We start from the raw sequence: 25,316 nt of genomic DNA, 5'->3' as shown, positions 1-25,316 counted from the left end.
TTCTTAAAAAATTGCTATTTAATACTCATAATGTAGAGTAATAAATATAAATTACAGTCTTCTACCTACGAAAATAAAGAAAGAAAAAAAAATAGTTTTTTGCTACAAGTAAAGATATATAGACTGGAAGTATGGTTAAAATTGTTATGAGTCAACATCTAAAACACTTAGCACCAGACAACAAATGCTAAAAACTTGGTGGCAGCATACATTATTCTACAGAAAGCTAGTCGAAGCTACCCATAATCCTGTGTGCTTTAGATACATTGTAGTTTGTTGCCTGTAGAGGGCATAATTCAAACAAAGGTTCAGATTATTGGCAGCTGTAAAGCCAATGCTGTAAAATACTTTATTTTAACTGGAATTAATTTTTGCTGAAAAGACTTTTTGTGTGTTTTGTTTGGAATTTATTTTCACTGAATCATCTCTTCAGAGAAAATTAATTCCAAACGAAAATAAAGTATTTTACAGCAGTCAAAGTACATGTACATAGAAATGTCATCCAGTTTCCGGCAGCAATTACCTCCACACTTTTTCAAATAGATATTCCATAATTGACTGGACACACCATCAGCAAAATGATAGACACTGTCACATATGATACGCTGTGTGGATTTTACACAATTCTTAAAATGAAGTTCCGAACAATTTTTTATGGTACAATTTAATATCAAAATAGAAGAATATCTGTGAAGAAAATTTTACCAGACAAATATTTTTCTGACATTTATGAGCACTCGTTTAAATTTTTTTTTTAAAATGCAGTGGCGAGTTACAAGATTCAGTGCCCACATCGGAAAACAAAGGTAACACATTACATACAGGCGACACATAAAACAGACTTACTGGGTTATTAAAAAAGGAGGTTAATTTGGAAAACCAATTCTCTGCTTTACTAAAGTTATATACAACACAAGGAAATTCGATAAAATGCTATTTTATATAAGAAAGTATTGAAAAATCATGGTCACTTCATAACTAAAAAGTACACCTAAGTCTTAAACAGATAATTTCTTCGGTCTGCAAATAAAAATAGTTTCTTATCACTCAGTACAACTTGTATACAATTCTTATACAACTGAAAATTCAGTCGCAATTTTGTTTTAGAATCATATATCATACAACAGTCATCTATCAACATAATGAGCCTGGAACAGAATCAAATGGATTAATTCCCTTCACTAAATTGTAATTTTGGGGCTGATGGCAGTTTTCTTTCAATGACCTTTTCCGTTTTAATTTAACTTGGTTGTATTGTGATAAGCCGTGATTTGCAACCAAAGGGAGGAGAGGGGTACAAACACACCAATATAAAAGCATGACGCAACAAAAGACGTTTTAACATGTACCACGGTAGGATGAAGTGATTGTTTTACTTGCAACCGAGTAATAAACAGAAACTATCGGTATTGTGAATATAATGCGAGTACAATTGCTACGATAAATCACTATCAAGACAAGTATTCATATATTGAAAAGAAATTTACATCTATTACTGTCTCTCGTCTCGTTCAACATCAAATTTCCTCGCATGTTTCGTTTACTGACACCAAACATAATTCCTACTTCAAAACTTCAAAAGTATACGAAGTAAAGAAGTATTCGATCTTTAAAGCAAAATCCCACCTTTACTGTATCCTTATATTACAATAGAAATATACAAGAATTGTTTTTCTGTATTTATATTAATTATAATTTTGCGGGTTTAACACGCTAATTGAAATTAAATCATATGCAGGATATTTACATAGGCGTGCAAAATTATTTCAAGAGAAACCAAAGCATAGATAACTGATGTGTAGACAACATACTGATACTGTGTACATTGTATTTGTATTCTTAGAAGCAAATGTACCTTGGTCAAATCTGTTGGTATTCATCTTAGTTGATCAAAATATGATTTTCAGCTTTTCTTGCAGATGTTGCGCTTGTGTGTCTGTTATCAGAGGAGGGGGTAATTCTGAGAAGATTAAAGTAACAAATAGCAGGAATGTTAAAACACTGCATGACTACAATTTAAAACAGATTTACCAATGTAGGTACAATAAAAAAAAAATTCACTAGAATGCACAGTGGCATAGAAGGACCAGCTTGCAGTATGCAAATTTAGTTATTGAGAATTACACTCTAAAAATAAATGGCTGTGGAGAAGAGACTGTTTACTTTTGAATAATATTGTTTGGCAGTTGTAGTGATAATTAAAAACTGTGGAGTCATGTGACCTAGGAGACTTCTACTCATTTTATAGCTCTTTAAAAAGAGAGCAGCATTATGCACAGACAGCATACATAACCTGTCTTAATATTCATATATAAGTCATTTGTACATTATTTATATCAACTTCACCACTATAATGTGTCTCTTGTTACATAATCCACAAGATCAGTGACATTCAAAAGTTCATCTTCATCATCACTTTCTTCAGGTTCTGGTTTAACACCATTAAAAAAATTTTGACCATTTGCATGAGACACTTCAGCCGATGATGCCGCCACTGAGGGCGCACTAACTGTGGCTGCAGAAGTCGCTTCTTTGTCCTGGTTCTCAATTTTGTCAACGCTAGTTTCACTATTCACGATTCGAACTTTGTCTGTGGTTTTGTATTTTACAGTGCCATTTTTCTCCGTTGCACTCAACGGTTTCACATGCGTTTCAACAATTTTGTGGTCCTTAGTAACACTTTCATCATCACTTTCGATGTCGTCATCCTCTTTCTGCTCCTCATCTTCTTCCTCGCTACTCTGCCCGAGCAATGCCTGGTAATTAACACGCTTTCCCTCTGACCGTTGGGAATGTCTTTCTTTAAGCTTCTTACGTGCTACTTCTGCTTCAAAGTCACTGTCGTCTTCATAACGCTTTTTACGCTTTGCAATTTCATTCACAGAAAAATCACTGTCCTTATGATCCATCGATTCTCCCTGTTCGTCATCACTTTTTTCATCTTCACTGCTTTTCTCCGTTGATTCCTCTTCACTGTCTGTAACCAGTCTGTGCTTGACCACTCGTGACTTGCGTAATTCCTGGGGTAACGTTTGTTGTGGTTTCTCATCTGCTGATGACTCAGTAGCTGAGTTGCCGCTATCTGACTGTTCACGGTAACTAACACGTCGCTTTTGTGCAATTTTACGCAATGCTCGTTTTCTACGAAACTCGTCACTGTAATCACTTGACTCATCAGACTCTGTATGAAATATAAGAACAATTGACAATAGTCAGGTAGGTATAGCACATATGTAAATTGTCAAATTCAGTCACTCAGTAAACCCCCATGTTGGAAATGACGATAAATTCTTCCTGAGCCTGGATCACATTACAGATGGGCGACATGATTCTTCATCAGAGTACTACTGTGGAATACTTTATTTTCGCTTGGAATTTATTTTCGCTATTTTCGCTGAAGGGATGATTCCGTGAAAATAAAATCCAGCGAATATACTCTTTTTCCCATATTTCACATTAAAGTCATCAAAAATCAGTGAAAATAAATTCCATACACAACACCCAAAAAAGCCTTTTCAGCAAAAATTAATTCCAGCGAAAATAAAGTATTCCACAGTATTTAAAAATGGAGCCTGATCACAACTACTGCAACATTTGGAATATTTGCATGTTTTTTTTTCCTATAATTTCTTTGACAATTTTGAATCAAATTTATTATATTTAATCAATATACTTATTGCTGTATATAGCTTTAACAAAAAAGCAAAACAAAATCTTTTACAAAATACTGTTGTCTTATTTTGTGAAAAAATTTGATCAAGACCTGTAGGCCTAAAAATTAATGAGGAAATTATAAAACAAACAAACACAAATTGTGGAAAATTGAAGGAAATTATGACGTTGAAAAGATACAAACAAGAAAAATATGCTTCTCTCAAACAGAACTCACCAAAATCATCTTCCTCATCTTCATCATCCATACTGTCACTATAGTAACGCTGCAGATTACGAGAATTTCGCTGACTTCGTCTTGTTGGTTTTATGTATGGTTTACCACGCCGACCTCGCCTCCTTTGCTTGGGTCTCCTGTGACTGCTATCACTTTCACTGATGTCTTCATCATTTTCAGCGATGAAATCTCCCTCACTGTCACTAGAACTATTTAACAAATAGAATTATTAATATAGTCATAGACAAACAATAACAAAAACAGCACAACATCACAAAGAAGGTCATACCACAAAACACATGTTCGCTACTTGAAGCAAGACTTACATGTAGTTGTGGTTAGACACAGAAAAGAGAAAAATTTCATTAAAACTGAATTTCTGTTTAAACCCAAATGAAAAGTGTGATGAGCACATTTATAACTGACAGGTGACAACAGATTAATGAATATATTTTTCCTGGGTAGGTGTCATCACCAGACTGGAATTTATATGGCAATACTGCATGATGGACTGATATTTCTTCAGAGAGCAAAGAGAAAATTAAAACTATGAAAACAAAAATAAATTTCTACCTGCTTCCATATTTAACTTCTTCGCTGCTATAAGATTCTTCACTGGTAGCATCTAAATCCATCAATCTTTTCTTGCGGGCTCGTTTACTCCAGTGACTAGTTTGTGACAACTCTTTTTCCGACTCCTCTACTATGGTTGATATGTCTTTACCTCGACTCACACCCGCACCGGCTGTTTCACACTCAGCTATACTCAAAAAAAAAGGGATTTAGTTAGAAAGTTTCTTAATAACTGATATTGGAGAATGGTACACTGCAAAATCAAAGTTTCCAGCTTTAAGTGCCAGACACAAATCTTAATATTCAGACATACCTTGATATTCTTGTTTTTCTTTGACCTCATCTCGTATTGCAGAGTTAATTGCATCATCAAATTCTTCGAATCGATAGCTGATCTGTTTCCGTTGACGACCAGACCTCCTCTCAAAAATAATATCTTCAATGATGTTCTCCTTGCCCTTTTTGGTTCTAATTTTGGTGATCCGTTCATTTTCCTGAAAGTACATGAAACAAAATGTGTTTTATTAGACAGATGAAATGCAAGGCGTGACAAAAAATGATTTTTCAAATTGTATAATTGAATTCTAAAATATTGTGATTGAATTTTTTAGTTATTTTCGCTGAAAAAGATAATTGGCAAAATAATCCAGCGCAAATACCTTCTTCTCACTGGTTTGTGAATATTTTGTGACAAATCAATGAAAATAAATCAATTAAGGGAAGAGTAGGAAATCAAACTCGCGGTTTACCACGGTCATTACCACGGTGGTGGTGGGTGCTCGCCGGTCGACCGCATTTTATGCAAATTTATGCATAGATTCCATGACCCCGGTTTACCGCGGTCGTGTGCAGTAGGCTCGCATGGCAATTTACACCCTATTGTTAAGACTATGAATGGACACAATAGACTGGGAAACTAAAGGTTACTTGCCGCCAAGTTCAAATAATAAAAATCGAGTGGTACCAGAAGATTGGAAAATCGTCTCTATTAGTTCGCAGAAGAACACTATTTTATTTTCACGAGTCTTGGTATAACATCGCAAAGCAACCCAGAATATTGTAGACCCCACATAATGTAAAATATTATCACATTATTTTGAATTTACATCATGTGTAGTCTCAGGATTTATTTTAAAAGATTAATGTTTCGCGTATACCAATATAATCGGGCGAAGTATAAATTCCAAGTGTAAAACACTTGATGAGAGGCCGCAGTTTACGTTCCCTCGAGACCATGCACTAAGTAGGAAAAGCAAGCCGAAGTTGAAGAGGAAGTGTCACACACTTGGTGCTACAATATATACTACAACAACTGGGTGATCAGCGAAAAAAGTAGCGCACTTCTTGGCGAAACTGACTAATTTAATAAACCTTGGCCCAAGTTTAACCCCAAGTCACGCGCTGAACAAGTGGGTTGTTACCTTGGTGACCATTCGCGCTCCGCGCGTTGACCTTTTTATTATACACATCCCATTACGCAATTTTTTACTGGCTCTGCGTTGCCTACATAAAAATTGTTACCGTTCTGGTTTTGAATATTTCACCATTGCCGACGTGATAATGCGTTGCCTTCGTAATAATTACGCAAACTTGTTTTTCATTGTTTACGTACTGACTGTGAATATTTGAACTTTGCCGACTTGATAATGCGTTGGCTTCGTAATAATTGCGCAAACTTGTTTTCCATTGTTTACGTACTGACTGTGAATATTTCAACTTTGCCGACTTGATAATGCGTTGGCTTCGTAATAATTGCGCAAACTTGTTTTTCATTGTTTACGTACTGGCTGTGAATATTTCAACTTTGCCGACTTGATAATGCGTTGCCTTTGCAATAATTACGCAAACTTATTTTTTATACCCCTGTCAACACCTTGAGTCAGGCTGCTGCTATCACACTTTCTATTTCAGTAATTGACGGTCTGTAGGTGTTAAGTTGTCACCTCCAACTGATTGAGCGGGCAATTAAAAACGCGATAATACCAGACTTAGTTTTTTCTACTTTAAAACTGACGACAAAACACAATACAATCGTCCGGAGCCATCTAACTACGCGACTTAGTCGAAACCGCGACTTACTGCCTCAGAGACGGGGCCACTGAACAACTGTTGTTGATAATGATATTGTAAACAAACACGCACACACAAAACATTAAAGCCAGAAAAGTCAAGTCAAGAAACAACATTTCAAATAATAATAATTATGGTTTGACATCTATATCATTTTTAAATAAACTAAATTTCATGTAAAATTGTAAATAAAATCCATGCATTACAATTTACTGTAATTTCAAACTCGGGGCAGCGTACTTTGAACGCAGAGTATTCGATCGCTTACATTTCGAGTGAAAAAAAAAAAAAAACAACGTCAGGTGCTTTTGAACTACGTGCAGTTGGCACAGTAACGGGCAATGACCTCAGCGGTTCACACGCAATGAAATTCTAATCGAGCCAGCTAGCGTTATCGCACGGTATCATAAACTCAATAATTATTCATTCAAAATGCCTTTCACACTTACGAGTACCATGGAACACGAACATGTAACAGAAAAATAACGTCTTTTGTTTAAAAAAGATTCTGTCAACCAAGAATACACGCGCAAGGCAAGATTTATGAAACGAAACAGGAAATAATCATGTCATTGTCAGTGCAATGCAGACAGCCTGACCTGTTTTGATTAGTTCTCCCGTTTCTCGTTTGCTGGCCATTTTTTCTGGAGTGTGACACAAATGGTGAACATGATACTGCCAATTCAATCAAGAACCAGGATACGGCTTGGATACGCTGAAACTTTGTAAATCGTCCTCTTTTCAATTGTAAACTTTATTCCAGTGTAATAAAGGTATACCTACATGTACCATGAAAAATTGTATTGCATCACTTTGGAAATTTACGCTAAATACATGTACTAAATACTAAACAAGCGCACATATCGTATTCATTTACAGCATCAGATTTTAAAACAATCACTCGTGGAATCACAAAGAAACTGTTAAGTACGTATTTCACACATTACCGAGGACCGCGGTAGAGACCGGTACAGCGGTAGAGACCCCTAATTATAAGCAGTCCGCGGCTCTCCCCGGCGTTCTGCGGTACACCGCGATAATGGCCGCGGTGCACCGTCCGTTTAATCTCCTACTCTTCCCTAACTCAAATTGTTGTGTTCAGCAAAGATTAATTCCACCTAAAATGAAGCAACCCACAGTAATTGAAACTGAAACTTCTGGGGATAATTCAACATGGCCGCCTGTATCTAAGCAACAAAGTTTGAAAAACATACAAGGATTATATCTCATAACTCAGCTTAATTTATCTTACAAAATATGTAAACGAACAAACTCACCATCTGTATAATATTGGCTGGATTGATCCCAATGAAGGTCTGTCTTTCTTTCCTGCAGACATAGAACAGAGAATTATGGCATATAATTACCACAGAATTCAAGTACATGTATAAATGAATTACTGTAAAATACTTTATTTTCGCTGGAATTAATTTTCACTGAAAAAGCTTTTTAGGTGTGTTTTGTATGGAATTTATTCTCACTGATTCATTCCTTCAGCGAAAATTAATTCCCAGCGAAAATAAAGTATTTTATAATATTGCATTTCTTCATAACAGAACAGTTGTGTCATATATCAAAACCACTTTAATCTCGCATAAGACAAATGTTGATGAATTCCACAAAATCTTGGCACAGTTTACAGGAACATAATTCCCTAGGCTAATTTGTCATCATGGAAGAGTGAAAGGCCTCAATTATGGTTCTAAATTAGGTGTCAAATAGTTCAAGGAAAAACAACAAAAATGTTGATGCTTCCACATGGTAAAAAAAAATACTCAGTGATTGTAATGTAATATGCATTCGTCTTGATTTGTTGGTAACAAAAAATATAGTTTACAGAAGTTTCATATAAAATCAAGCAGCTGTTAGCAATCCATTTTTAAATTAAAGAATTGAAGATATCATCACGAAATGAACAAATCTGAGAGAGGTCTACCTGTAGTACCTATATATATAATATAATAATCGGACTTGCGATTTTCAAAAAGAAGTAAAAAATATTCCTTTTTACCAAAAATGACAACAATTTTCATCAGAATTAGGGAATTGAAGATATCATCACAAAATGAACAAATCTGATAGAGATCTATCCAAGGTACACCAAGTATCAAGGCAATCAAGACTTGTGGTTATTTCTAAAAAGTAAAAAGTTGACGCTGATGACAACATACAATCAATAATATGATTAGCTCAGCTCGACAAAGTCAACAGCAGAGCAAACAAACTTAGTAGCAAACAAGTCATTGAAAATGACACAGTCCTCGTAAAATTTTTGAAAGTTCTCTTTGTGCTCGTCATATTAAAGCGGAGGGGTTGTCGCGAGCGTGTCCTTGAAACTTGAGTTCCAAGTGGCGTATACAACAGATTGTTTATTTACATCAAAACACGTGTTTCGTGTCATAGTAATATGGCCAAAATAAAAACAGCCGTTATTCAGCCATCTTTGATCTGATTATGAAACACACTGATATGTATGATGTATGTGCCAAATACAAATGAAAATGGTACATAAATTGTGGAAATATAGTAGTAAGGCCAAAAAGTCAGATGGCTGTCAATCGGCCATCCTTGACCAGATTTTGAAACAAATTGTCATGGACATGCATCCTAACATGTATAAAGTACATGTATGTTCCAAATTTGAATGAAAACTGACAGAGCACGTCCAAGATACCGCATAAAAAAACAAAAAAACAAGATGCCTGCCAGTCGACCATCTTTGATGCAATTGCGAAATAAATCGTCATGGACATGTATCCTAACATGTATAATCTATGTACCAAGTTTGAATGACAACTGATAAAGCATGTCCAAAATACAACATTTTCAAAAAACAAGATGGCTGCCAGTCGGCCATTTTGAATCGAATCGCTAAACCACTGCATGTGCATATGTCCCACATAAGGTACTAGGCACATGCAAAGAATGAACGGAATCGGCCCAGAGGATTCTGAAATATGACTCTGGACAGACTGACGCACGGACAGACTCAGGAACTCACGGATGGTCGGGGGATATGTATCCTAACATGTATGATCTATGTACTAAATTTGAATGAAAACTGACAAAGCATGTCCAAAATACGACATTTAAAAAAATCAAGAGGGCTGCCAGTCGGCCATCTTTGATCCAATTGTGAAATAAATCGTCATGGACATGTATCCTAATATGTATAATCTATGTATCAAGTTTGAATGAAAACTGACAAAGCATGTCCAAAATACAACATTTTCAAAAAACAAGATGGCTGCCAGTCGGCCATTTTGAATCAAAATCGCTAAACCACTGCATGTGCATATGTCCCACATAAAGTACTAGGCACATGCAAAGAATGAACGAGATCGGCCCAAGCGATTCTGAGATATGACTCCGGACGGACGGACGGAGAGTGAATTATAAGTCCTCGTTTTCGGACTTCGTCCGAACGGGGACTAATAATCATAGTAGTGTAATCTGATTGTGGGTCATGCTTACTTGCTTCAGTGTTCTCCACAAGGGGTTTTAGGTGGGCGGCCCGCCCATCAAGTTGTACGGCCGCCTAGTAAATCTCAACACCCGCCCACCAACGTACATCCAGCTGAAATTATTTGTAAATAGCTTGCATTGTTCTTCACAAGCCTAAACAAAAGAGTAGTTGCCCAACCCTTTATTTTGCTGTTGTTTTATGAGTCCAAACATAAACAATGACCACTGGAAGTCTGCAAGCAGTTATCGAGTGTATTCATGGCAATGTGTCAATCGCCTGAATTCATTGTCGCCCGACATTGTTGCCACTTATTGCTCACGATACGCAACTACAGTGGTTTCAATTTACTGCTGTATTTTTAATAATCGTCTTCCGATCACGAAAGAAAGAAGTAAATACGAACGAAATGTATATGCACTAAAAATAAACAAATATATTAGCAGATTGCATGTAAACTCGAACAAAAATTAAAATTCTAGCCGTATTTACAACGTTCGCTCGATTTTCATCATGAAAACAGCATGGAGAAGGCAAACTAGTGACCTTTTGCCCTACCCCATTCAACGGCCGTCGGCCATCCACCGCTGTTGGCGCTGTAACGATTTAGTATCTAAGTTGCATAGGGGAACAACGCATTCTGGATGTTCGTGTACTGAATTCGGAAAGCGGTAATAAACATCAAACATGGCTGCCGGATTAGTTTACCGCGAGTATTTGTAATTGAATAATAATTTAGTTATCTTTTCCACGTACTTTTTTCAATTTATCCATTTTTTATGTCTAATCTTTCGAGAACATAGCAGATTCTTTTATTTTGCCGATTGCTAGCATTTTTTCTTGAATTTCAAAAACAACGTGTGAAAACGCAACGTATCGTGACCGTACATGCGTAAATGCCGCCTGTCGGCACGGGTGAGTACTGATGCCACAAATATAAAATGTTATGAGTTTTATTTTGACATATTGGGCGTTGGGGACAAATCACCTTGTATATTTTCTACATTAATGTTTTGTACTTGCTCTTGGTTACTCAAATTGCATTTCATGAACGCAGAATAAGTTGCGAACGTATAAATCACCGATTTCAAACTTTTTGCATTTCGTAAATATTAATAGTGACCAATCTGTTTGTATTTTAAAAAATTGTAACATGTTTCAATTAAATTAAAAAGAGAATAGTAAATAACTTAGTGTGTATTGCAGTTCATGACATAAATGCTAGAATGCTGTATGTAAATGATATGCAAATCAATATGCAAATTTATGCTAATTAGGCCGCCCACCAGCTATTTTAGATTGTGGAGAACACTGTGCTTTCTAGTTGTTACAAATCAGATTCTTACTCAGTCATGATAATAATAACCCTCAACAAATTAATTCAGTGGACAGAAAATAAACATAGTGGCAGTGTGAAGCCTTTATATTTATTTTCCACCAGGTTTCAATCCCATAATTAGAGTACGCACATACATACAGATAGAATGAAACAATGACTCACTTTCTCTGTCGTCTCTCTTTGCGTTTTATCTGTCCATCCAGTAACTCCAGCATTTCTTGTAATTTGACAATCAATGTGACCTGGTGAGAGAACAAGAGTATATATTATCTTGTATTTTAATAATTCACTGTTGATATTACTCACCCAAATTTTATGGACAATTTTATAACATTTTGCATGGATTCTGATCAAATCAAAAAGGAGAGTTTTTGTGAATAATTGAGCAATGTTATTATCAATGAATAGGTTAGTAATTAAATAATCTGAATGTTACTGGGACGGCTGGGCATTCAATTTTTTTTTTTTTTTAAATTGTGCTAGCTCCTGAAGCAGCAACAATGTATTTATATGGAAGAACACCCACTGCAAAAAAATCACTCATGTGAAGTGTTTCAGCACTTGGGCAATTTTTTGGTGCCACAAAAACAAATAAATACTGGGAAAAATAACCCTGTAGTAAAAATTTGTGTTTTTTTTTTGTTTTTTTTGCAAGAGTGTGAATTAACCGGATACAAATCAACAGGTTTAAGTGAGATTTCACGCACACCATGACAGTCTATCATTGTGGTTCGATAGAGCTTTATAGAAAATATTCAATTCTGCCAAAAAAATAAAGCTATGACATTAAACACAAGATGGACATACAAAAACCAAGGTACTCTTGTTTTGTCAATAAAATATGTAATGCCTAGTTCATGTAGAACAAATTCCAAATTATGCAAATTATGACAGTACCCACAGCCACCCAATGGTGGATATAATTATATTGTGTTGGACCACACTCACATGTTCACAACTTGGACAGAACCATTCACCATCTGGTATCATCATTAATGGAGGACGTAAACATGCGGTATGATACCCGGCATCACATTTATCGCATAACAAAATCTGAAATACAATAAAAAATTAGTTAACTTTACTCGAAAAATATGATGTGATATACCACTGGAATAAAAATGATCAATTTTGAAAACTTACGAATATACGTTGCATCTATAGATATACCAGTATATGTAATCATTCTTTATACTCGTTCATTTGATTGGTTTGTATGAACATATCACCTGTAAGGTTTTTATTTCGGTGACAGAGACCTGCAGAAATATTCACTGAACAAAGTTTTTCCAAATTCAGTTAGAATTCAGTGTTGTGTTCCAAAATATGGATGAGGATATTAGGAATAACACTAACCCATTCAGGTTGGTCATATTGTCCACATTTACAACATGGTTTATCATCATCACATTTTTCCTCTTCCTCTTCCTCATCATCTTCCTCATCATCTTCTTTTTCTTCATCACTAATTTCTTTGTAAGATGGTTTCTTTGCAACTGCTTTCCTAGGAGTTTTTTTCAATGTTAATCTGGGACGCCCTCTCCTTTTTTTCTTTCTTCCTCTTTTTTTTGGTTCTTTTGTGGCTACCTCTTCCTCATTTTCAATCATCTCTTCTTCTTTATCCTCTGTTCCATTCTCTTTTTCCTCATCATCACTCGGTTTATCTTCTTCTTCCTTTTGATCATCTTCTTTCTTGTCTTTCTCTGTAAAAAAACGAATTTGTGATGAAAAACGAACAAAAAAATTGTTGGATTCATTTCAATTCCAATATTTACACATATTTACAGGCAGAAAACAGTAAAAGTATGATTGTTTTTGAAGCTGATTACTTAAGTACTAGTTAGACTGTAACTAGATGAAGGTCATAGGTCATAGAACATATCATAGGTCACGTAAATGGTCATAGATTATGTAGCGATAGGTTATGTACCCCCGGTAGGTCCTTTACCAGATCACAGGTCATGTTCTGAGCTATAGGTTATACAGCGGATGACAGGTTAAATAAGGAATCATAAGTCATGTGTTGGGTATAACAGAATCACTGCATTACCTTTGTCAGTTTGTTCCTCTTCTTTGTCACCAACTTTCTGTGTTTTATCTGCATCTCCTTCTTTACTATCTTTCTGCTCTTTTTCATCTTCCTCATCAGCAGTTTCTTCCTTCTTAATTGACTCACTGTTAACTGCAGATTCCTTCTGTTCCGCATCTTTGGTTGACGCTGATTTGGGGTCCTTCCTCTCCTCTTTTTGCTCTTGATCATCCTCATCTTCTTGACTTTCTTTTTTTATTTTGTCGATGGAAACTGGTGTTTTGTCATCCAAACTATCCCTGCTGTTCTCATCGTCTGAAATCAGAAAATCTTCTATTATACATACACTATGCACTCGTTCACTTTAATCGCTTACCAAAGGCATCACTGTTAATTTGCATCTACCCGGTATATTAACATAACCGTTAAGCGAGAAGTCGCAGAAGAACTGATATACTTATCTGCCTTGCAAAATCATTGGCTAGGGAGGTGCAACTTCCATATCTATGTATAATAATATACTTAGTATAATGAAGATCTCCCATGCATCCTCTTATGCTAGTTACATGGCAAAAAAAAGCTGCACCACAAAACTGTGAATACAGTGGATATCTGGGTTTAGGTTTGAGTAATACACGCTTGGTAAATAAGCAATGACACAAGTAAAAATATTTTACCAGTAACACTCACCTGCATTCTTTTGATCATTAGTTGTGACTGATCCCGATGTAGAATCGGTGTCATCTGATTTTTTTTCTGTTACACCTCTCAATGATACTATCAGTCGAGATAACTCTTCACGATCACTGTGGGTAAAAAGGTTATTCTTGTTATGCTAGCCAAATACCATATCACACATGGAGTAATACCTACTGGGTTTTTTATTTTAACTCGCCCAAATTGGAGAAGAAAACCTTCTATTGATTCAAAGTCAGTACATTTGGATTTTAGTGAAGGAATTTTAGTGAAGTAAGCTCTATATAGTACTAAGTCAAAGGGTAGGATAGAACTAATGTGATTACCAACATCCTGCAATCAAACCTGTTTTATTTAATATTGTCAGCTATATAAATAAATAGGCAATTTGAGCATTCAATCTACAAGCCATTTTTTATTTTTACACAATTGGTTAAGAACAGTGTAGAACTCGTGCATAACCTTCAAAGTATAGCATTTGTTTAAAAAACATCAAGCATTTTGTCATGTCATTATTTATTCACAAAGAATTTTGCTTCGACAAATAAATGAGTTAAACAAAAACTGGTGTTGAACAGAATTTTCAAGAGCTTTGTTTGGTTGAAAAACCTCCTTATGGGAATAATTAACTAACAAGCAAGTTCAAAACAAATCACTGCAAAAGTGACACAGCTGGAATGGAAAATATCAGCACAAATAGCTTCATTTGATCAGTTTCCAATTCTGTATCGAGTACTGGGTACTAGGAATACTTTCAGTAAAAACCCATAATCCGGGCAAACGTTATCGTTTAGTAGGGTCAGACATTTTGAAATGCACAATTATGAACATCAGAATCCTAGATTTACTTCATAAATGATAAGTATACCGGTACTTGACAAAACAGTTTACTAAAACTGTTTTAACCCTTTGAGCACCCAAGTCTAAAGTTTTCAATATTTGTTCAGACATTTTGATCAAGAATGGGAATTACTAAATTACGCCCACTTAGTCCAATAATACAGACAAATGCAGCACTTGAATGTTGACGAGAAAAATAATGGTGCTCAAAGAATTGATACATAACCTTTAATAGTTGTGATAATTCGCTATTTTATCGCATACTGCTAACAGACAATTTACAGAAAAATTATTTTATAAATTTTAGAGAAGCCATGGCATATAAGCTTACCTGACAACTGAATGCCAAGTGGATCCGTCAATGTCGTCTTGTTCTTCTCTGTATATTCCTATGTTAAAATCTAAATCCTATTTTGAAGAAAACAAAAATTTCATCAATGTCCATCTATTATTCTGGGAATACCGGTAAATCTATACACAACAATAGTCAGTCAGGAATTAATACAGTAATAGATACACGGATACATTTATACATGTAACATTTTATACAGTTATACATCATATAGTGCTCGTACCCTTCAAATCAAAAGGGGCAGATATAATGACGTTTTAGCTGAGGACCGAATTTGCCCAATTCATCCACACTTGTTTCAAATTACAACAAGAAAAAATCCTAAAAAGCCAGATGCCTCAACCAAGTACCACATAATTTAAATTTGTTCTTCTTTTTCTTTACATTCAAATGTCTGTGCCTGTCTTGTTACATTTTGTTTTCTTTTTTGTTACTTTCTTGTATTTTCAACTAAGATCCCACTCTGGGATACAGTTTTCAATAAAGATTATTATTATTAATATTACAACAAGGCTTTTTATTAACTTTGAAACTCGACTTGTCTGAAATGCATGTTGTATTTATAAATATCGGAGTTACAATTCAGTTGTCAGAAGGGCAATTTTACTTGTCTCTCTCTGCCTATAGGAATACCGTATTTACTCTAATAGTAGCACATACGCTCACGTAAATGGGAGAGAATTTTCTATGGTCAAAATAATTAATATTTTGATGATTTAACATACAATTTTTGGTTTACGGTATATATGCTTCTATTGGGACTACTCTTCTAATAGAGTAAATACAATATTCTCAGTGTCAAGCTTTGTACAAACAACTAATCTGTATCTTCAGTTACAATTATGTTCAACTTTATTCAGGGTTTTGTTATTATTTGGGAGGAGGGGAGGGGAGACTAGGAGATTTACAAACAATTTTAAAAAGAAAAAGAACACAACAATAAAATAAACAAACAAACTAAAAATCAATAAAAATAAATAATACAGTATATATTACAAAATGTTTTCAAATTAAAGAATATCACAAAATAGTTGTACCCATAAGGAGGACACTGTGGCAGTCTCTGTAACCCTCAAATGGTGAACATTTCTATAGTGGTTGTTTTTACAGTGTTAGTCTTACCTGTTGATACCAATATACTAATCCATTACGGTCTCTTCCCACCGGTTGCACTCTCATTGTATCAGCCTCAATCTCCTTGTTTATAAAAGTCTTAAATTTAATATTCTCATCAAACTGGGCCTCACATAGGAACTAGATGTAAAAAAAAACACATTTAATTAATTTTAATTAATTAATCCATGGAGGGATCAGAAAAGCATCCTATGTCTGTTGTGCTCTGTTTACTCTTGCGTCAAATGCAGATTAGTTAATTTGCATCCCATACTGATAAATTCAAGAGCAATCATGATGCAGATTGAGAAAACATCTTTTTTTCTAATATTTTTTTTTAGCACATGAAAAACATTTCTTTAAACTTTGATGAAACATTATAGCCATCGATAATTAAAACATCAGAATTATGTTAGGATACTACTCAAATATGAGTTTTATTAAATATAAATATAAATAAACATTTAGAGATTTTAGATGAGGTATATTTATTGTGTCTTATCAGATCAATAACAATTTATTTGTAAACAGCAAGTGAATATTGTAAAACTACCAGTATAAAATGTTTGACAATGGATTATCCCTTGATTAGTAGTATATTTATACAACAGATACTAACATATCGTGGCAAAATGCACAAGGTTTTCTTCCAATATGCACGTTTTTACATTTTAACGTTTTATTTCAACAATAACATTTTTTTAATCATTTAATTATTATTTTTATATTGATAGTAAATACACAGATTAGTTGCTGGCCACAGTGATTGTATAGCCTAGCATTAGAAGTTCATCTACAACACTGTATAAGCACTCAGCAGGTACCTGAAAGAGAATCTATTGGTACTAGAAAATGGCCACACTTAAAAAATGGTTCAGTTCAGGCACAATATACTGCATGAAAAAAAATATACGCCATTAGTGTACAATTCTAACAATGTTTTAGCAGACATAAACCAATCAACTCACACATATAACATATTATTTACAGAAAAGGCAAAAAGCGTTCATCGTTCTTTCTCTGACTCAGTTGACCTATTGACCTACTGACCTTCAGTATGTCCACTTTCACATCAGCCTCCATCTCAGCATATCCCAGTTTTTGCAATTCCCAGTATGCAACATTGGACACATTCCATGTGAACTGTAAGAAAATCCCAAAGGTGTTTATTACATATTTAACGCTTTTCAATATAACATAGTATGTAATGCAAGTAGCTTTCCACCCACTGACGTTGTAAGACAGTTTTAGACACCCACATATACTTTTAAATATCACCCCCCATAATCCTAGAATAATAAAGCAAAGCTACAACTGATATGCTAATTACATGCAAATCAGACCACCTATCTTGAGCATTTTATTGGTGTAGAGATCATAAAATATTTTAGGAATTGTCAATGCAACATTTATACATGTACGAAATTAACATATGACATTTAACACTGTGGTATCCAATTGCATTTTACATGAGAATCAGATTGCATGGTGCTATAATCCAACATGGCTGATACTGTGTCTCTTCAAAAAGCAAAGCACATACCGGTAATATGTTTTCATACATAACAGTTAACAAGTAATTGTTTATGACATAGTCCCTGTTGGAATTAGGAGAAATGTTATTCATGTCAGAAATAAAGTATAGTTAATAATTGAGAGTGAATAATTGGCTGGTCTAGTATCAACAGAAATTAGATATTAAATGACTCGTCCAAAATCATAATATATGGTCAGAAATTAAACAGGATATGCTATTAATGCATTTTTGTATCCAATTTCATTTGTCCAGGCATAGTACAGAGATACAAAACATGAAACGAATCATCATGGACCTGTATCTCAACATGTATAATGTTTATATCAAATTTGAATGAAAACCCACAAATCCTGTCCAAGATACCCCATTTTAAAAACAAGCAGCCTATCGGTTGAGATAGCTCCGCTGTTAGAAATGCACATTTCAATTAAAGAACTGAAGACATCATCAGAAAATGAACAATATGTATAGTATCAAAGCAATCGGACTTACAGTTTTTAACAAGAAGTCGAAAATATCACTTTCTACCAAAAATGACTAAAATATTCACCAAAATTAGAGAATTGAAGATATCATCACGAAATGAACAAATCTGAGAAAGGTCTACATGTAGTATCTATATATGTAATATCAAAGCAATTGAACTTTTGGTTATTAACAAGAAGTCGAAAATATCACTTTTTACCAAATATGACAAAAATATTCACCAAAATTATAGAATCCAAGATATCATCACGAAATGAACAAATCTGAGAAAGGTCTACATGTAGTATCTATATACGTAATATCAAAGCAATTGAACTATTGGTTTTTAACAAGAAGTCGAAAATATCACTTTTTACCAAAAATTACAAAAATATTCACCAAAATTAGAGAATTGAAGACATCATCACAAAATGAACAAATCTGAGAGAGGTCCACATGTAGTACCTATATATGTAATATCAAAGCAATCGGACTTGTGGTTTTTAACAAGAAGTCGAAAATATCACTTTTTACCAAAAATGATAAAAATATTCACCAAAATTAGAGAATTAAAGATATCATTACAAAATGAACAATTCTGAGAGAGGTCCACATGTAGTACCTATATATGTAATATCAAAGCAATTGCACTTGCGGTTTTTAACAAGAAGTCGAAAATATCACTTTTTACCAAAAATGACAAAAATATTCACCAAAATTAGAGAATTAAAGATATCATTACAAAATGAACAAATCTGAGAGAGGTCCATATGTAGTACCTATATATGTAATATCAAAGCAATTGCACTTGCGGTTTTTAACAAAAAGTCGAAAATATCACTTTTTACCAAAAATGACAAAAATATTCACCAAAATTAGAGAATTAAAGATATCATTACAAAATGAACAAATCTGAGAGAGGTACACATGTAGTACCTATATATGTAATATCAAAGCAATTGCACTTGCGGTTTTTAACAAGAAGTCGAAAATATCACTTTTTACCAAAAATGACAAAAATATTCACCAAAATTAGAGAATTGAAGATATCAACATGAAATGAACAAACCTAAGAGAGGTCTACCCAAGGTACATATACACCAAGTATCAAAGCATTCAGGCTTGTAGTTTTCAAGAAGAAGTCGAAAAAGTAAAACATTGACACGGACGACGACGACGGAGACGGACAATCACTCATATGATAAGCTCCGCTCGACAAAGTCGACAGCGGAGCTAAAAAACAAGATAGATGCCAGTCAGCCATTTTTGATCTGATTATGAAACAAACTGACATGAACATGCATTTCTATATGTGCCAAATATGAAAGAAAACGGTCCATTAGTCTTGAAGATATAGTATGCACAAAAAGCAAGATGGCTACCAGTCAGCCATCTTTGATCTGATTATGAAACAAACTGACATGAACATGCATTCCTATATGTGCCAAATATGAATGAAAACGGCCCATTAGTCTTGAAGATATAGTATGCTCAAAAAGCAAGATGGCCACCAGTCAGCCATCTTTGATCTGATTATGACACAAACTGACATGGACATATATTCTAATATGTAAGATATATATCCCAAATATGATTGAAAATGAAAATGAAAAGCCTTGGAGATATAGTAGTAGGGTTAAAAAGCAAGATAGCCACCAGTCAGCCATCTTTGATCTTATTGTAAAACAAATTGTCATCATTGGACATGTTATCTAAAATGTATAATGTATGTACCACATTTGAACAAAAACTGACAAAGCATGCATAATATACCACATTTTCAAAAAACAAAATGGCTGCCAGTCAGCCACCTTTGATTGAATCAGTAAACCATGTGCATGTGCATATGTCCCAAATACAGTACTAGGCACATGCAAAGAATGAACGATTTTGGTCCACAGGGTTCTGCAGTGTTCTCCCCAGGATGTAAACAGCATGGCTGTGCCGCCACAGTGCTTCGATTTGCTGCCACACCGGTCTGACACCGCCACGGTGATTAGCAAGACCGCCACAGTGCTTTTTTCATTGGGGATCTCGTCATGCTGGTCGGCCCGACTGGCACTCAAAATTAGCGACCACCACGGAAACGCTTCTGACCAGGACTATTGTCATATTGTTAATATACTTACGTACCGACCAACAAGCATCCTGCCAGTCGTGGATAATAATTTGTAAACAATAAACATAGTCGTGCGATGTGGTATCGGCTTTAAACAATACAAGTCAATTTTGTAAAATTAGCACCTCTTTGTTTGTAAGTAAGTAAATACTTTCTGACGATAGACGCAGTCTTTAGATTGCAAGCTAAAATTATTTCAAAATCAATTCCACCCTGATGGGCAAAGCGGAGTTCACGATCAGTTTACGCTACTCAAGAAAAACAACGTGTTTATTGCGTGATTGGGTAAAATACATTTGAACTGTTATCATCGTGAATCATGTAAAAACTCTTCTTTCAAGACTTTTTTACATTTTAAAAATTGCTAATCACCTCTTTCGAAAACCATCATGCAGTTTTTATCTGAAATCCATACCAACACATCATGCTACGACATCGCTTTACTTCCGCAATGTAATTTTTATGATCACGATCATTCGGAAAACTTCGGGTTCTGCCGGCATTACCATGCGGCATTCTGATTGGTTAATGGCGTTTTTGGCCCACCGGGTCACATGCGGTCAAACGCGTCACAGCTATCATGGCGGGTCTGTGTTTTTCACCGAAGTGATCAAAAATAATTTCTCCCGATAAAATTAGTTCAAATTTTACGTTTTTTTCATATAAAAAAAAGAAGTATTTAATTTTTGCATGGCATCATGACTGGGTAAGAGGAATTATTGGTATAACTGGTGTATAACATCGCGAAGTAAGTTATGTCACGTCGTAACTTTGATGATCGTTTGGAAGTGTTATTTGTTCGTTCATTTACTGTAAATGTAAACGTTGTAGTAGCTGATGGTCGGAATAATAACGAGCAATCCGCCAAATAATTATGTGGTTGATTTTTTGAAGGAGAATTTTGTAGTAAATAAGATCATGAAAGTCGTGAACATAATCCTGGCTGAAACGTTTCAGATGCGTTTCATTCATTCAACCTTTTTTTTAGACTGCAGCATTTGCATTTCGAGAATGTTTCGTTTTTAAATTCAAACTCTTTAAGTTGTGAAATGTAATTTTCTGACTGAAGCAAATAAATATCTGCCACTTTGTTTTTGAAAATATATGTTGTTTATTGTGTGGGTGTAAATGTGCTTTGGTCAATTTTTATTATTATGTAAATTATATGCAAATTATATGCAAATTATGCCGCCACAGTGGCTTAAATTCCTGGGGAGAACACTGTTCTGAAATATGACTCCGGACGGAAGGAGAATGAGAACATGTAATTTTCAAAAATATTGTTTAATACTATATATTAATAGCTATCAGTACACTGGGCTATGATTTCTCATGAACTGAGATGCTGTTCTTGTAGCACACATCTGAGTATTTATTTGATGAAAAAATGAAATTCTGTAATATGCATGTGTACCAGTTATTTTTTAAGTACATGCATATTAATGGTTTTGATTTTTTATCTAATGAATACTGTCGTCCTGTGCATGCAACATGTTTAGTTTATGATAAATTATATTCTGATTTTAATAATCTACAGTATGGAGTATCAAAAAATATTAAAAAAATACAAATTTTCGTCCATATTACATCTTTAACCATTGTCAACTTTTGCCACCAGCAACAAAATGATTGTGAACTTTACTTTTTGTGTACTTGAGAAACTTTATGTTCAAAAACATAAAAGTAATATATAAAACTGACTGTATGGAAAAAAAATAATGATAACATTCAGTGACAATTTCACAAAATTTGAAAATATTTGCACTGAATTTTGGATTGGAAAAATATCCTGCAGTCAGAGGGTCAATATATTCACCTCTAAGTTATCATCTATCCTGAAAAAAATTGACGACATATTCAAAAATTATAGATTTACCTTGAGTAGACTTTTTTCCCATTTATCATAGGAACATGACTTATTTAGTTTTCTCATCAACTTTACGTGTAGTTCGCGAAGTGGCTGAAAAACTGACAAGAAACAAAATAAATTCTATAAGAATACATTTCAGTCAATATTTGAGAGAAATTTGTCAGTACAGTGTAGTACCTTAAAATCTGTATTATAAGTCGCATCCCTAATAGAAGTCACACCCATTCTTTTTGAACAATTGAGAACCAAAAATTCATGATTTCTCATATGTGTAGATGCTCTAATAGAAGCCACATCCCCTCTGTTGCATTATACCATTTTAATAAAAGCGGTGGTTTCTCATACAGATTTTACAGTACTCGTCTCAAGGATGTTGTAAAGTATAGATTTGTAATTTGTAACTGTGGATTTAAATTCAAACGCAGAGAAATGAATTACTGCTGGGATGCTCTTTTGCACTGGACGCTTTGCCCAAGTCTGAGTGCTGACTTGTCCATTCTAAGTTTATTTTGAAATTATATTATTAATCCCAAACAATGAGAGTTTCTGACTGTGATTGGTTGAATGACTTTTTTGAGATGCTTATGCTATTCAAATTTGTATAAATAAACCAAGAACCACACATCCTCAGGTAATGTAATAATGTGAAAGATCTTAGCAAAATTGTTATTGCATTTGCGGAGAACATGAAATAAAATGGTGATTACACTTTGCATTTCTAGTGTATACAATGTGTCTGAACTTAAGCAACAGTTTTCATATTAAGTTTAGAATGACACAGTATTGCCAAAAATTATACTATTAACAAATGCTGCAATAAAAGCAACATGATTATTATGAACTGTCATTAGAATTGTGCATGTTGGTACATGAAAAATCACGCAACCACTCACCCGACAAAACATTACCCTCTTTCAAAAGTTACATTAGCAACATACAGCCATAAGCCCACAGGAGTGACTGCGTAGACTACATACAATAGCAAATATTGGAATAAATATGCATATTTATGTGGGGAGAGGGGAGACAATTCTCCCCCTCCTCTGAAAATAATGGAATCTCCAAACATTGCCACCTATTGCCAAAATGGATCCTTCTGAAGAGCGGAGCTAACTATTGTTTACATCAGTGTAATTAGCATATATCGGCTATTCTGGGGCCGTGCATGCTTTGCATAAATCGAGTAGTAAACTATTTGCGGCGGCGGCGAAATACGTGAGTAACGAATAATCGACATCGCCACAAAAACGCAACATAAATCCATGGCAGCGGGGAAAAACACATCGGGAGTACGGTGACAGGTCAAACGAAAAAACACTGGATCGCAATTACGAGTACACGATGTGTTTGCAGAGTGTGCAGTGTATTTGGTTAATTGATTCCAGTGATCAACAACGTTCGAATTCAACAGCTAGAGACAGTGTGTTTGTCGCCAATAGAGAGGCGTAATAAAATATAGCGCGGTATCTTATTTTGCTAATGCGATGCGCACAATAAGAAAGCAGTTTGTCGGTGGATATTTAATCAGCATTCGTTGTACCGAAGCAATCGAATCTGCGACGTCAAACGCAAGGCATTGAAGAGCCGTTATTCATAATTTTACTGTGCTTTGAATGTGGTAAATCACAGATGCGACGCATCGTATCGTTAAATAAAATAACGGTCACCCAGGCGCTTATAACTAACGCAAATATGGGTGCGAATCCACAGCTTGTTCCGTGTTTATTTAAAATCCCCCTGCAATAACTAGTAAAATGCATCTATTTTGTAACAAAGGCATCCACACGTTTGCAAAAGCTGCAAGCATATATACAGTTATCGCAGTGTCATTTAAGACGATCTACGACAAAATTCTCAATATGCGGTATTTACCTGTTTTCTGATCCTCGATAGCTTCTTTCAGTTCCGGAAAGGTGAAGTATGGTAGCTTCAGCAGTTCCCCATATCGCTCCAAAAAGGAGCAGATCACGGCGTAATTCGGGTTCTTCGTAACCGACGCCATCTTGGATGGATGGTACTTGCGATTCGACGTTTGGTGGCGCTGTATTTTTGAAATCAAATTACAGAAATGTATTTTCAAGGCAAGAGTTATCTGCCATACCACATCGCATTAGAAAATTGTAGCCTAATATAACAATGTGTGTGCCACATTACTGTCACCAATTGTTTTTCGTGACGATATCTTCAATTCTCTATTTTTGGCAAATATTTTTGTCATTTTTCATAAAAAATATATATATATCTTCAATTTCTTCTTGACAACTACCAGCCCAATTGTGTTGATACTTGTTATTAGGTGTTTTGGATGCGCCTCGGTCAGATTTGTTCATTTCATGACGATGTCGTAATTTTTCTTTTTTTAGGATTGTTTGGTAAAAAAATGATATTTTTGCTCAGCGATGTCTAATGTACGGCCACTCTGATTGGTCGAGGCGTTGATAGAAAAAGACAACAACAACAACAATACGGCGATGTTTAATGTACGGCCAAAACGATATGTAATAGTTTCTAGGTGTTTGGAAATATGCAGTGATCTGTTGTTATAAAAATAAAATATAAAAACATCGTGAAAGATAAACCAGATTAATATATTCATTAAGATATCATGCGCATCCAATGAGGCGTTTTAATTAATAAAAACAGTTTCAAATATAGTGTTATATAATATGCATATTCTAGATAAGCTTAGACACTCACTCATTGTATCTAATGCAAACAACAAAACAAAGATAAAATTCAGTTTCCATGGTAAGATTTGATATACATTTTTCACTTAATTATACATAACTACATCACTCATGTAGGCGCCCTATGGTGGTACGTTTTGTGATGTAGTGTCATATATTACATAATATATTTTTTTTATTTTTAGAACAGCTCTATGGAACACAGTGATAAAGCAAAATGATATTTTTGTCACTTTTTGAAACCTAGATTTCTGAAATAGTTTCCTATCGGTCA

General features: G+C 34.7%; 1 protein-coding gene across 1 annotated transcript; it reads right to left on the bottom strand.

Annotated features, from left to right (window-relative positions):
• LOC100370373 (uncharacterized) lies at positions 1–24,371 on the bottom strand. Its single transcript, XM_085498882.1, has 15 exons — positions 24,228–24,371; positions 22,362–22,453; positions 17,415–17,507; positions 16,374–16,505; positions 15,231–15,307; positions 14,054–14,169; positions 13,385–13,678; positions 12,691–13,037; positions 12,283–12,387; positions 11,497–11,576; positions 7,810–7,861; positions 4,776–4,956; positions 4,463–4,649; positions 3,890–4,098; positions 1–3,181 (listed from the first exon to the last, which is right to left on the bottom strand). Exons 1-15 carry the CDS (start codon positions 24,355–24,357, stop codon positions 2,349–2,351), a joined length of 2,928 nt encoding a protein of 975 aa, XP_085355008.1. The 5' UTR covers positions 24,358–24,371; the 3' UTR covers positions 1–2,348.
• Positions 24,372–25,316: the final 945 nt, after the last annotated feature.

Source organism: Saccoglossus kowalevskii, chromosome 1, assembly GCF_978046115.1.
Source record: "Saccoglossus kowalevskii chromosome 1, keSacKowa6.1, whole genome shotgun sequence".
Classification (NCBI taxonomy): domain Eukaryota; kingdom Metazoa; phylum Hemichordata; class Enteropneusta; family Harrimaniidae; genus Saccoglossus; species Saccoglossus kowalevskii.
Note: the sequence above shows the minus strand (reverse complement) of the source record. Positions and strands in the feature narration are given on the sequence as shown.